Source organism: Sebastes fasciatus, chromosome 24, assembly GCF_043250625.1.
Source record: "Sebastes fasciatus isolate fSebFas1 chromosome 24, fSebFas1.pri, whole genome shotgun sequence".
NCBI lineage: Eukaryota > Metazoa > Chordata > Actinopteri > Perciformes > Sebastidae > Sebastes > Sebastes fasciatus.
In genome coordinates this window covers 12,995,373-13,010,038 of record NC_133818.1, presented here as the reverse complement: position 1 = coordinate 13,010,038, position 14,666 = coordinate 12,995,373, and the positions used below count along the sequence as shown (strand labels likewise).

General features: G+C 41.4%; 2 protein-coding genes across 6 annotated transcripts in view; both read left to right on the top strand.

Annotated features, from left to right (window-relative positions):
* The window catches only part of LOC141762724 (striated muscle preferentially expressed protein kinase-like), a 38,664-nt gene extending 28,928 nt beyond the window's left edge, over window positions 1-9,736 (top strand). For 3 of the 5 annotated variants that reach the window (XM_074626748.1, XM_074626749.1, XM_074626750.1), the window contains 2 exons: window positions 4,746-4,844; window positions 9,390-9,736. In XM_074626748.1, the coding sequence (XP_074482849.1) occupies window positions 4,746-4,844; window positions 9,390-9,736 (446 nt within the window). Of the gene's footprint in view, window positions 1-1,571; window positions 1,615-2,457; window positions 2,488-4,745; window positions 4,845-9,389 lie in introns of all 5 variants that reach the window. The other 2 variants (XM_074626751.1, XM_074626752.1) reach the window with 2 other exon arrangements.
* Window positions 9,737-9,772: 36 nt separating this feature from the next.
* The window catches only part of LOC141762719 (striated muscle preferentially expressed protein kinase-like), a 31,023-nt gene continuing 26,129 nt past the window's right edge, over window positions 9,773-14,666 (top strand). The window contains 5 exon segments of the mRNA XM_074626735.1: window positions 9,773-10,476; window positions 10,478-11,404; window positions 11,557-11,957; window positions 12,737-12,874; window positions 13,677-13,859. Coding sequence (XP_074482836.1) covers window positions 10,445-10,476; window positions 10,478-11,404; window positions 11,557-11,957; window positions 12,737-12,874; window positions 13,677-13,859 — 1,681 coding nt within the window. The 5' untranslated portion in view covers window positions 9,773-10,444.

The window sequence follows — 14,666 nt, the reverse complement described above, 5'->3', positions numbered from 1 at the left end:
ACAAAAAAACACGAACCAATGGGGAGTGCGCAAAAAAAACAACGTGGGGGGGTAAATGAGTGTGAAATGAGTCATTTCACTTCGCACTTTTGCTACTTTTTTCGCTCTCCATCCGTTGCAAAGCAGTGAGTCATTCTGAGGAGCTCTGCTCGGCGCTGATTGACAGACTGTCCAAGAAGCAGTTTCACCAACTGCTTTATCAGCAGGGGGCACTCGCTGAAACATGGCCTGGAGGGTTTATCATTTTAGAAATTCATCCCTGTTATAGATATGGCTGGGCGGTAATTCAATATCCATCATTTATCGGCTCGCAGCGGAATCTTCTCCTGATATGATCATATCACGTTATAGTTTTTCAGAAGTGTGTAGTCTAGATTCACGTTTTCAAACAAAATGTATTTCAAAACTAACAAATTGACTATTTTGATACTCAATTCATTGTTTTCAGTTTGTCTTGTGTCATAGTAAACCAAATATATATTGGGTTTCGGACTGTTGGTCTGACAAAACAAGACATTTGAAGAGGTCAGCTTGGACTTTAAGAATTTGCGATGGCCACGTTTTTTACCAGTTTGTGACAACAGATGAGAATCGGGGGAGAAAGCTACAAAAACTGTATATAAGAAGTGAACGGAGTCATCGTGACGTCAACCATTGGTTTGTGGTTTGCATTTTGAAGCCTCAAATTCCGGCCGTCGCCATCTTGGCATTTTGCAACCAGAAGTGACACGGAGAGGTGGGAGCTAAACGCTAACGCTGAATGAGACATTTTTATGCGACCAAAATTAACTTTTCATGATCTGAAAACACACTGTGAAAGCGACGTGACGCCGCCGTGGTAACGACCTTGTCAATCACAAGGTAGCCACGCCCTAAAGCATCCCCTGCTTTATGGTCTATTTGACTCTAAATGGGACCATCATTTACTAAATGAACATCATGCTGTATTGAAGAAGACTTGAAACTAGTGATTGAGACCATAAACTCATGTTTACGATGTTTACTGAGGTAATAAATCAAGTGAGAAGTACGCTCACATTCTCATAGACTTCTATACAATCGGACTTATTTTTGCAACCAGAGGAGTCGCCCCCTGCTGGCTATTAGAAAGAATGCAAGTTTAAGGCACTTCCGCATTGGCTTCACTTCTCAGTCACCGGAGGTTGCCCGCTGTCCAAAAATAAGTGGACCTTTTTGAGTTGGATTTATTTCGGCACACATACTGTTCCCAAGGTCAGGAATAAACTAACATGCTGAAGGAATGTACCACTAGATGCCAGTACGACATCTAATATTTCTCGCCATACAGTTCCCACGCAGTCAACTCTACAAGTTTACACATTTTTGGATAACATTGCCCTGTGATTTTCTAAACGGTGACAAATTCTACTACCACTCCAGCATGTTGACACACTTTCTGCTACTCCCGAGTTAAGGATGCGACAACAACAACAATACTTTTGGGTAAAAAGGGACTTTTGCAGTTTTGCACTCCAGTGTTTTGTGTATAACAGAATCTTTGGCTGTGTTTGCTGCTGAATAATGCATTGTACTTTTGTATCTTGTTTCAGAGAACTGGGCATTCCACACGGACATTTGGCAGGTTTACCCATGGTGTGTTATCAGTATAAGCTTTACACCAAATCTACCGTCTCCTATTGTTTTCTGTTAGAAATCTATGATTTATCCCAGGGCTCTTTTTTTCTGTTTGTGTTTAGCCTTGGACAGCATGTGCTTCATTTTGATTTATTCCTCTAATAACTCTCTTCTATATGAAAGTTGCTGTTGTATATTGCTTTAGTGTATTTATATGTTTTTACTGCTTACAAGGAGAGTGGGATTTATTATTGTACATCCACCCCTACACAGCAATATTTTTTTCTAATCTCGCTGTTGCCTCTCTGCATAAAAATCCTTGAGTGAATAATGTGTGGCCTCGATGGTTTATGGGATAATATTTGCACATATCTGCGATCCAAGCCAAACCAGAGGCACTCCAAATCCTATTTACATTACAACACAAGCCATACGTTGTGAAATATACTCCCTCATAATTACATTGCCGAGTCGATTTCCCACGCCCGGTGAGCAAGCTATTTAACTTCATTCGACACAGATGGGTGGATCTACATACACGCACACATGCTGCTAGCAATGCAATGAGTTGATGGTGATTGTTCATGTTACACTGGCTTTCTTATCATTAGGCAGACCTTCTGGAATTATCTAATCAGGATCTGACTTGAGGCGCAATGAGGTGCGACCTATCATGTGGTTGTCGTCCTCCTCCTCCACGAGCTCTCTAAACGTATCCGTCAGCCACCCAGCAGTTTGGCTGGCGGTTTTAGACTCTAATGGGTACGAAGAGGATTGGTCGTGTGGGTGAGAGAGATGCTGGTTTCCATAGTAACGGTGCTCTCCCGTCTGCCCTCTCTTGCTGCCACTATGGAAGTGAAGTTTTCCGCTCCTGCCGAAAGCAAAGCTATGGTAAACCTGCCCGTCTCGTTTCATCTTCTTCTTCTTCTCCTTCTTCTTCCCATCCGTCCCTCCTCGGCTTCATCTGTTCACCCTGCTGATGTAATGTGATCTCAGTCACAGAGATGTGGTTTCAGGCACTTTATTGTGACCCTGTGGTTTCTGTTTCTCTCAGTCCACTTCCCTTCATTGATGTTTCTTAAAGGGATAGTGTGGGTGTTTTGAAGAGGGATTGTACTCATCCATAGTCAGTGTATTACGTACAGTAGATGACGGTCAGCACGCCTCCCACTTTGTAGCACCGACACTGGAGCAAAGCAATACAGTGCTGTGGACGGGGGCAGCAGAAAAATTTATTTTATCCACCTATAAGAAAGGCCCACCTAAAAAAATGGATATCCGTTTAAGTGTACGCTATATTTAGAATATTTTTCACCGCTTTATCTCGCCGTCAGACAGCCTCCTATCCGACAGGGAACTGAACTGAAAGTGAAACTTATCTACGCTCTCTCTAATGCCAGCAGGCTCCGGTGACAAAAACAGTATAGATAGGTTTCACTTTCAGTTGAGTTCGCAGTTGGAAAATATTCTAAATATAGCGTACACTTAAACTGATATTGTTTTGTTTTAGATGATAAGTAAAATGTGTTTTTCTGTCTGCTTCTAAATGCTAGAGGCACGCTGTCATCTACTGTAGGAAATACACAGACTATGGACCTCATACAACCCCACTTCAAAGCACCTGAACTATCCCTTTAATATTTAAGATGAACTCCCATGAGAAATCAGTACTCCATCATATTTTATTTACCCATATTTGTCTCTTCTTTCTGCTTTTGAATGTTCCTCATAAAAAATCAAGACCACAAATGAATGTCGTCCCCGTCTTTTCTTTTCGTTTGCACGTATTACATTTTTGTGATTTCAGTTTCCCCGTTTACTATGTCGTTTTTTCTAAATGGTTGGCATTTTGCTTCACAGCTGCACAGAAATATCACTTCATGTTGTTTCACTTTGAAAAGGTTACCCAGTAATCATCTCATAATCTTGACATCTAAGCAAATTTTAGTTTGGTTCGGAGTCATGATCGAGGTTATTATAGTAAACTAAAAATAAGCAGAGAAAAATAGTTTTAATAAACTGAAACTAAATGAAAACTATATTCTTTAAGAAAAACTAAAACTATATTCTTGGTTAAAAAGTGATAAAAATGAACCAATTCATTTCTTTTTTTTTAGCTATAATATATCACTACCAAAAAAAAAGTGACAGCATGAATTTCCGCCAACTCTCGTGATGTTGAACCACAGAAGCTAAACGTACTTGACGTTCCAGGAGACGGCGCCATGCCACTCACATCGGACACTAAAGTAGCGAGAAGATAAAACGTTAAACATTATGACCATTTTTACACAGTTCTCCAATTATGTATTTTATATGTAAAGCTACATACTTCTGAGACATTATACCTGGCCCTAACAAAAACAAACTAAATGTATAAAAACAAAAACTAAACCGTTCTTAGAAACTAAAACTAGCAAACTCACTCTGAAAATTAAAAAAAGTCAAAACTAAAATACAATAAAAACTAATTTAAAAAATCTATTACAACCCTGGTTATGATGTGAAATTCTTTTCTGAAAGGAAAAACATTTTTAATAACCTGTGTTTCAGGCCTAATTTTCTTCATATTTTGTGCTATTCTAACGCTTCATTGAATTGTAAATCTGCTTTGGTTACTGTGTTTTAGAAGGGTGCGAGTTATGATTTCAGCAGGTGACATATTTATAGATTTGTTTTGATTAAATAAAAAAATTCCACATACACTAGTTAGGGATAGCACAACAGATCCAGGACTTATTTCCATCGTGGTCCCTGTTGTTCTGTATATAATAATAATTAAATGAACAAAGCGTTTAATCTAATGAAGGAAACAAAGCTCGCCCTGCTGTTTTGTTACCAAAGACCCGAGGAGAGAGCATCTATACATACGCCTCCCCTCCATGTATCAGCCATGTATTTTTATAAGCCACAGCTGGCTTCATGTCACGCTCCAGCTTCAAAACCCATTTTATTTCCCTCTGGGGGCCCCTCCGCGGCGCTTTCCAAGGGCCCATCAAACTCTGCGCCGCTAAGCAAACGTGAAATGTCATTTTCACCGGGACTCTGTTGTTGTTTTCAGCCTCCTCTTCTTCTTCCTCCGCCACCTCAATTCCTCTTTCCTGAAAATTCCATTCTCCATCTTAACCATCTGTGTGTCTTTATTTCAGACTCTGAGACCACAGAGGATGAGACCACAGAGCCTCAGATGGAAACCAAAGAAGGGCCCGGGAGGCACCAAGACAAGGCTGGACGGAGAGGACCTTCGGGTATGTCATCTCAAATCTCCCTGAGGTTTATGTGCAGTTATAGCACCACCTTTTCCTTCTTTTTTTCCCTTCTTTTTATTGTTGCAAACAGGCGATATTTTCAAAAAGACGTGCGGAGTGCAGCATATTCAGTAAACCTTATTTATATAGTCAATATGATTTACTGCAGCACCAACACCGCTGCCAAAAACACACTTCTGCAACATTATGATTCAATGCATATTGATAGATTTAATGGAGGCGTGTTATCAGCTTGGCCCAAGCCGTGCGTTGGATAAAATCCGATATGGCAGAATGCATGAATCCGTCATGGTGTGATGCAACAGTGTGACACACTGCCCTAGTTTCAGCAGGGAACCTGTCTCAGGTCTGGATCTCACTGCGTGGCTCCACAGGGGAACATACAGCCTAGAAAACAGTCTCTGTTGGATGAATTAGGTTGAAGCTAATGGCAATAATTATTTTTTCTATGTTGTGTACTTGCGCTTTGCCAATTTAATTCAATTAGGATGTAAATGGAGAGCATTAAGTTGAGATGGAGTTGTGTTGCTCAGCAGAGACAGAGCTGCTCGTTTGTAGGGCTGCCCCAATCATGTGATTGTTAGTCGACTACGAATTTCTTTGTTAGAGGACAGCCTTACTTCATTATTTTAAAGCTTCTCCAGTGTGATATAACTGCAAACTAAGTCGAGTTTGGTCACACTAGCACAAGTCTCAGTGAATATTCGCTCCGTCTTTCATTCATTTCCTTTAAAGTAGAGGTAGAGGAGGTTACGCAAACCGATTAATCGGCGCCGATAGGACGTTTTACAAACCATCGTTATCGGCGGAACGGGGCTCTGATAGAGGCCGATGGCTGCACGGCCTGTTGCAGTCGTGTGGGGACGTCCCCGTTTTGCATGCAGCTCCATACACAGAGTCAAGTGATCTCTCGAAATATATAGGAAACGAAATCCTTCACTGTTACTTTAACTTGTTTATCAATTTGGCGTTTCTCTCTTCCAAATAATCCACGTAACCGTTCATGAAATTAAATGAAATCGCACACTTTAGTATCCTCCTTACCCCGGGAGTATGCACGAACATTAACGGTTTGTAAGAGTGGCGTTTAACAATGTAACGGGACGCGTAACAGAAGTAATCCTGGCCTGTCATAAGCCACATCGCATCCACTAGGCTGCTGCAGAAGTAAAGAAGACGTCGCCCGATCAATCTGCTTTTTCCTGCTCCAAACTATCGCTATTATATCAGCCTTTAAAAATCCAGTTGACCTTTACTTTAAAGTCCACGTGACTGCAAAGCTAAGAATGACTTGCGGGTCAGTCAGAGGTAAGATGACTCCAGCAGATTGGTAAGTCAATGTTCACTGTTGCTGAACGCTGACATTTTGCATTTTCTGCCAACAGAAGCAAATAATGTGTCTTGTATTTAAAAAATGGAGTTTCTAGCAGTTTCCCATCATCCCCATTTGGTTTAATACGACACGTAGGCCAAGTCTGATTAAACCTAAAGATTTCATTTTTCACAAGAAGAGGGCCAAAGAAATGATGCAAATGTCTGAAATGCAAACGTAAAAATGATTTCCTTAAGTGGCAGGGATTATCAAATTACAACTTAAAGAGCCCTTTTCCTGTCAGCTTCTCACAGGTCAAAAGAATTCCTGACGTACTCATTTGCTAAAGTGGTGTTGGTTGACCGGCGTCACAGAGCCTGCATGCCCCTCAGCACCCGCTCCTAACCAGGCAACAGGACGTCTGAATATAGATCCCAAATATTGACACCTCCGCCAGCAAGACATTTTATATTCTTCCCTCGCTTGTGCGCGGTGTTTGCACTTTCTAAGCTTTCGTGTTGGCGGCTGGCTGACTACGCCCTCATCACGTCCCTCCAGAGACAAAAAAACAAAACCAGAAAGAGAATATCAAATGAGGGAGGGATGAGGTGATACATCATTTGTTCTCTTCAAGGAGCAGATTCTGGTTGCCTCAGCTGCATGCAAAAACTGGAATTCCTTGTTAACAAGATGCATTTCCCTCCTAAGTTATGCATTTCTGCAGGAAATTTGTGCCACTACCAGACGGACCTTGTTTGGATCCAGTGAAAGCTGAATTTTGAAGCTCCTCCTCTGAAAAGATTTCTCATTTTGCTTTAAGAAGAACTGCTGTAGTTTGTTTCGCGATTGCGCCGCTGAGTCAGTATCATTCGTGATTGCAGCCTGTCGTTTTTATATGCTCGACACCACCGCTGTCTCAAGGTTCCCGTCGTTAACGGAAGATGCTGACTGCTCTTTCTTTTCCCGCTGCCAAAGCATTCCTGTCTCCGTTGCTCATCACTAAAACGTCAATCATTACCTGATTTGCGACGGGGGGAGGATCTCTTTAAGTGGTGCGCGCTCCGCAACGTAGCCGTAGCACACGTTCTGCTTCATTTCCTGTTTTCAAGCGATCAATAGACTCTTTATCCATCTAAACCTTTTTTTATGCTTACTGATGTTCCCTGCACTACGCTCTCATTTTCTACCAGCTCAGGATTCTTGCTCTTTGTGTTGCTGAATCGTTCAGTTAGTGAAGTAATCTTTATTTTGCATGCTCTTTTTTAGTTTGGATATAGTAGAATATTTTGAATATAAGCCTTGATTATCCATTTTATGCTTTAAAAAATGTAATATTTTGAAAAGAAGTAGAGAATAGTCTAGAAATTAAAAGTGCCAAGGGTGTTCCAATGACATTCAATTCACAAAAGGTCTGACATTAAACAAAACTTTAAAGATTAACACACATGGTCCATCTCTCCACAATTATTAATTAACCTTATTGAAACATTCTCTATATTTTCTCTGTATTGTATTCAAAGTTAATAAGATGTATCTTCTATGGTGATATTCTATAAGACCAACCATGAATTGATCCTACTATCCAAGCAGCGCTGCAACGATTAATCGATTAGTTGTCAAAGATTAAATTAATCGCCAACTATTTTGATCATCGATAAATTGGTTTGAGTCATTTTTTAAAAGAAAAAAGTCTAAATTCATCGGATTCCAGCTTCTTAAATGTGAATATTTTTACTTTTTTTTCTTCTTTAAAAATTGCTCAAAACAATTTGTCAATTATTAAAATAGTTGCTGATTCATTTAATAGTTGACAAATAATCAATCAATCGTTGCAGCTCTAAAAATACATCTACCACCTCCTAGTACATACTGTATTTATGTTAACGCAACAAATGCTATTGGTGACATTTAAAATATTTATTTTTAGATTGGAAATTTGTTAATTTTGAGTTTTATTCAGTACTGACTGAGAGCCGTCTCATAAATTAAAAAAAATGAAGAAAATAAACACACAACACACATTTTTTTTCTCTAAATCTTAAAACATTTCTCTCTGTTCCACAATTTAATGTGAGCTGCAACGATTAATCGATTCGCTGTTAACTATTAAATTAATCGCCAACTGTTTTGATAATCGATTAATCGGTTTGTGCAAATTTTTTTTAGAAGAAAAAGTCTAAATTCTCTGCTGCTTAAATGTGAATAATTTCTGGTTTCTTTTCTCCTCTATGACAGTAAATTGAATATCTTTGAGTTGTGGACAAAACAAGACATTTGAGGACGTCATCTTGGGCTTTGGGAAACACTGATCGACATTTCTTTATTATTTTATAGACCAAACGACTAATCGATTAATCGAGAAAATAGTCAACAAATGAATCGACAATGAATATAATCGTTAGTTGCAGCCCTATATCCAAGTACTGCCTGATGAGCCACACTGTTACGCTGGGTGACATGTTCCTTAGTTACAATGAACACAGTTAGTCCCATGTACACCGTCCTGCTGCTGTAAATATCACTACAGCACCAAATGTGTATTAAAGGTCCCATATCGTGCTCATTTTCAGGTTCATACTTGTATTTTGTGTTTCTACTAGAACGTGTTTACATCCTGTAATGTTCAAAAAAAACTTTATTTTCCTCATACTGTCTGCGTGAATATACCTATATTTACCCTCTGTCTGAAACGCTCCGTTTTAGTGCATTTCAATGGAATTGCAACAGAATTGCGTTGCTAGGCAACAGTTTGGGTCCATGTTTACTTCCTGTCAGCTGATGTTATTTACATACACTGCAACAGCAAATAAACTGGGACACATTTAGAATGTTTATCTTTAAAACCGGGTAATGGTCTAAATATTGTATATTTGTGACATCACAAATAGACAGAACGGCTTGTTTCAAACGCACAATTTCTGAATACGGGCTGTGTGTATTTCTCCGTATATTGATTGTTTTGATATTTTAACAGTATTTATATAGCACTTAAACCTGCTTTATAATATAAAAGACATGAAAATCAAATTTTTTACAATATGGGACCTTTAATGCACAGCTTATATTAGTCCATGCACTATTTACTCCTGTTGGAGTAAAGTTTGCTAAAAGCTAGCTGTAAAAACAAACAAATTTTTAGTCTTTTTTAAAGAATGAAAAGTATTTCATACGGACGGACTAACATATTTCTGGTGTCTCTCTTCTCTCTGCAGGTGAGGGAGGCGGGATGATGGACTACAACCCGGACGCTTCAGACCGCAGGGCCACCCTCCCCGGCGGCTACGACCCCGTGGTGGAGCGAGAGCTCCGCGCTCTGGGCTCCCGCCCTCCGGGGCTCCACTTGGACCCCGCCAACCCAGCCAGGCAAGCCCTCGGCGGGGCTCCCGGCGAGGGGGCCCCCCCCGTCCGTCACCTGGGTGTGGAACCGCTGATCCGGGCGTCTCACGCTAACCTGGCACGGCCTGTTCAGGGGTCAGAGGAAAGTGTTTCTGTAGGCAGCGACTACTATGGGAGCATGTTCAGCCTCTACAGAGGGAGGACATTTTCGATGCCGTTATAGCACATGGCTTTTATTTTTAAGGATTCCACTAAAAAACAAAAAAAAAGACTGGCCACAAACCCCAAATTGCAGACACATAAGACATTATATCCTCCATAGACCCAACTCGCAAAAATTGTACTCCATATTTAATCATTTTTTTACTCTTATTTCATAAGCTTTTCTCATACAGTGTTGTTACTTCCCATTTTTATTTTCACACTTTCCTTTGACTCTGTTTTTACGAGTGGTTTGGTTTCAGTCTAACAATGATTCTTAAACAACATCATTGTTAATATTTCTTACAGCCACGCGTTGAATCAATCTGCTAATACGTATTATTCAGCACTACTGAAAACTGTGATGACTCTTTTTACCCACTGCATGTTTTCTAGAGCAGCCCCCCCTCACTTTTTGGAATAACACCCCATCTTTATAGGTTTGCTGTGGCATGGCATGGGGTTGCTGGCTTTTAATCCGAGCTAATATTAGCATGAATGCTCTCACAAATTAATGATCATGTGATTCACAGGTTCTTTTTTTAGGCATGATGTTTTTTGTATTTTGAAGTTGAAGCATTTTTTTCTGACATTTTGTCACAATTTTCCAGTTATTATTATCATCTTAGGGTGTCTTCCACTTCACCACAGATAGTTCTTTAGAACGTGTGAAATCTTATTTTACTTTCTCTGCCATTTCATTTTACGCTGTTTGACGTGTCACTCTGAAATGAGAGAGCACAGACACAACACAAGGAACTCTGAAAAAAGTAACACAAAATGACACTAATGGACATTCACCTGCTTCTTTATTACTCTTCCAACACCTACGGCAGCTGCACTCGAGCTCTAACTTCACACCTCCATTTCCCCTCAACCCTCACCCCTTTAGGACTCAAACTGCTGACGAATCACAGGGGCTCTCCTCCCGCGTCCCCCTGTCTTCTCCCGGTACGCACAAAGACAGCATTAGCACCCAAGACCAGGATAAACCTTCAGATCCCCAAAGCGTTAACAGTGTTGTCATGACACCCAAACTGGCCCGAGCAGGGCCCAAGATCTTCGACAAGGTCCTCGCTTTTGAGGAGCGGAGGGCCAGCGTTGATCCGCCGGGGTCAAGGCTCGGACGAGCGGCTTCCTGCGACTCAGACGACAGCGGAAAGAAGACAGGAGGCCCCGGCAAAGAGGGCGTGGCCCAGAAGCGGGCGGCGTTCAAGCAGCGGGCGTCTTCTTTAGAGGACAAGACGAGCTACTCCCAGAGGGTCCAGAGCTACCAGAGCAAGTTTGCCGAAGAGCTCCAGAGGATCAAGAAGCTCGTGGGGAAACCGAGCTTGAGGAAGGCGTATTCCACCGAGCAGCTGTCGCCGAAGGAGAGGCTGACCACGGGGAAGCTCGAGCCCATTCCTCCCCAAGTGGTTAAAAAGTTGGAGGCGAGGGAGCGAGCCCTGGAGGACGGAAAGGTCGGGGACGGCAGATTGCAGATTTCTCCACAGGCCCAAGGCAGCGGTCTGGGGAATCAGAGCAACAACCCTGGAAAGAGTCAGATGACACAGCCAGATTCACAGGGGAAACCAGCGGATGGCTCATCACGAGGAAGCACAGGGAAAATCTCTGTTACCATGGAGACGGCACCAGTTCACCAGTTACCAGGGCAACCATTGCCAACAGCCACAAGGACAAGCCTCACCAGGTTTGGAGAAAAACATCTTTACTGATGAATTTGTGTGTTTTTTAAAACCATGTCAACAAATCTCGACGCAAAATTTGAATTCATTTTACACTGCTTGAAATCTAATATTTATTGTCGGTATTGCATAACAGTTTTCCTGTCCTGGCACACAGGGAAACCCTACAAAGTGCTCCAGCAGCTGACAAACACGCACTTGTTGCCACGTCGCAAAAATCCTCATCCCCCGTCAGAGATCTGGGGACGAAGATGGACAACCAAGCAGACCGCAGATCGCCAAGCCCGAATGGGAAGAGGGCATCCCCAATAACTGTGAGGGAACCAGGGTACCCACCTAAGCTCACCCCTTCACCCACTCCTTCCGTCAGCCCTCTCCTGAAAAGGAGAAAGGCGGAGGCGGGGCGGACGTCTCCAGCCTTGAAAGTGAACATCCCCACTATCCTGGTGGAGGACGAACCCATGGAGACGGACGAGAGAAGCAAGACCAGAAGGAAAGAGGGGAAGGTTCGCAAGAGCAGGAGAGGCCGTTCTGTTCAACCCAGGTCTCCAGGGGAAGGTAGGACAGATTTGATGATGATTGTTTGTCTTTGTAGAAATCTAAAACAAGCAGCAGCCACAACAGATGAATGTTGAAGCCAATGCATAACTTGAACTGCACCAAAGTCAATGAGAAACATATTTTCATCTTTTCTAGGTGACTTTTTTTAAAGGTTAGAGATAGAGGAAGTATATTTTTGGGGTATGTTTGCCTTGACTGACAGGTCTCAGGCAATTTCACACAACAGTTGGCTGCTGCTTGCATGACCGAACTAAACTGAACCCAAAGTGCCACCTTCAAAATGTCCCTTCAGAAATCCAACGTCCATCTATTTCTGGATTTTGTGAACCCAGCGATATGAACCAACTTCCTTTAAGTATGTAAAGCAGTACTTTTCGGCTCTATTAGTTTAAGTGAGTGGTTCCCAACTTACTGTGAGGGCTGCTAGATTAATTTGAGGGGTTATGAGATGATTAACTAATTAGGAAAGAGGGAAAACATTTTTATTAAACTCACCATTAAATTAAAATCCCAATAAACTTCAAACAAATTAGCACGAAAAACAGCAACTGCAGAGTGATCACCTCAAACACAGCAAATGCAAAACTGAACAAAAAAGTGTATCTATCATGTTATGGAAAATGAATCCAACACACAGACTTGCCGCGGGGCCCAGACTCATTGAGAGAACTCATTTCACATGGGGTCCCAAAAACAGAAACTAGCCCATGACTAATTTTGGGTCGTGACCCAGTTTATGAAACCAGGTCGACATAAACGTGACGTCTTGTTTTCAGGGGACTCGTCTGATGATGATGCTGACGAGGAGCCAGCTGAGGGCCCGAGGTTTGAGAGGGCTCTCGTGGACACGAAGGGATCCAGCGGCTCCGAGGTCACCCTGAAATGCATCGTCACTGGGAGCCCGGCCCCGACAGGTACAACTGAGAACATGATGTACACAGTATTAATTACAAAGGGTTTTCTTTTTTTCTGTCTTGTTTTCTTGTGTCTTCTATATTTCTGTTGTTTTTTTTATTTTTTTATTTTCTTTCTTTCTTGTTTTCTTGTATCTTCTATATTTCTGTTATTTTTTATATGTTTTTATTTTCTGTCTTTCTTGTTTTCTTGTATCTTCTATATTTTTTTTGTTTTTTGTATGTTTTTTTTTCTTTCTTTCTTTCTTGTTTTCTTGTATTTTCTATATTTTTGTTGTTTTTTGTATGTTTTTCTTTTCTTTCTTTCTTGTATTCTTATATTTTTAGTTCTTTGTTGTTTTTTGTAAGTTTTTCTTTTTTTTCTTTCTTGTTTTCTCGTATTTTCAATATTTTAGTTTTTTCTTGTATGTTTTTATTTCTTTATTTTGAAAATGAGAAATTAACATTGTATCATGAAAAATCATTTTAGAAATAATATAATAATTTATCAAGAATACGTTTACTTGTATTATTAATAATTTATTGAGATAATCAGCTCTTTTGCATTTTTTAATGAATTTAAAAAATGTCGTGATTTTTGGGGGAATTATGTGGGGAAGTAAAATCCAGTCTGTTTTAAAAAAAAAAAAAATTAATTTGAAAAAAATCTGTCTTTTTCCGTGAAAATCTGTATAAACCAAAACCAAAGAGCTTTATTCAGGACTTATCTTTGTAAGGTGGATTGTGCTATAGTCGTTTTTTCTGTGGGAGGTTTTATTGTGTTTGTCATCCGAGTGAATGTGTTCCTCTCTGCCTCCCTCAGTGACATGGAAGAAGAACAATGTGGCGATACGGAGCGACGCCGTCCACGTGGTTAAAGCTGAGGGTGAGATGCACAGCCTGACGATAAAGCAGATGAGGCGGAACAACGCCGGCTTGTACTGCGTCACAGCTGTCAACGCGGCGGGCAGAGCGTCCTGCAGCGCCACGCTCTATATCCAGTCAGGTGAGACATTCGCTGTTACGTTTGGTGTTACAGCGACACATTTACAAGCACTGCAACATAAATTTAAATGAAGGCAGAGAGGCAGAAACGGTGCTCTCCTTGAAATACATGTTGACTCACACACACACACACACACACACACACAAACTCGCTGTAATCCACTGCCAGCCCTCCTCCGCCATGACATTCTGTCTTAATGACTACAAAGGCCTGCTGGAGCTCAGCATCCCGACCGGGGCTCCTCGCAGTGATAGTTGCCATGGCAACCCATTAATTCTTAAAAGGCACCGAGTTCCCCTTTGGTGCGGATTCAAAAAAACGCAGACGTGCCCCGTCACACAAAGGTCTCTGGAGTCTTAAAGGCAGGCATGGCATTCAGGATCAGGAGTAAACAATAAATATTCCTTTTGGGAAAAAAAAAAAAAAGCTGTTTGGTGGATGTTTGTATTGAAAAGCTCCCAGAGTGTTAATTCAGCTCATGTAAATGCAACCTGCACTTTACCCAGTTTTGTCAACAAAATGTGAGCGTACACTCTGGTAGCGTCTCACCACCAGCAGCAGCAGCAGCACTACGGGGCCTGTGTTGCCATATTAGGCCAGTGGAGTCTAACATGCTGGAGTATTTTTAGCCGCCCTCTTGTTCTCTCAGGGTAATTGCAGTCTGCTTTCTGTCCCCGTGTGAGATTACTGCCGCAATCGTGGAGTTTTTCATCTCCCTATAGATTTCACGCCGAGGGGGCTTGGAGTTGTCAAAATGTGCTGGGAGATTATGTGAGTCACTTCAGCTGGGAACAGAGCAGGAAAGAG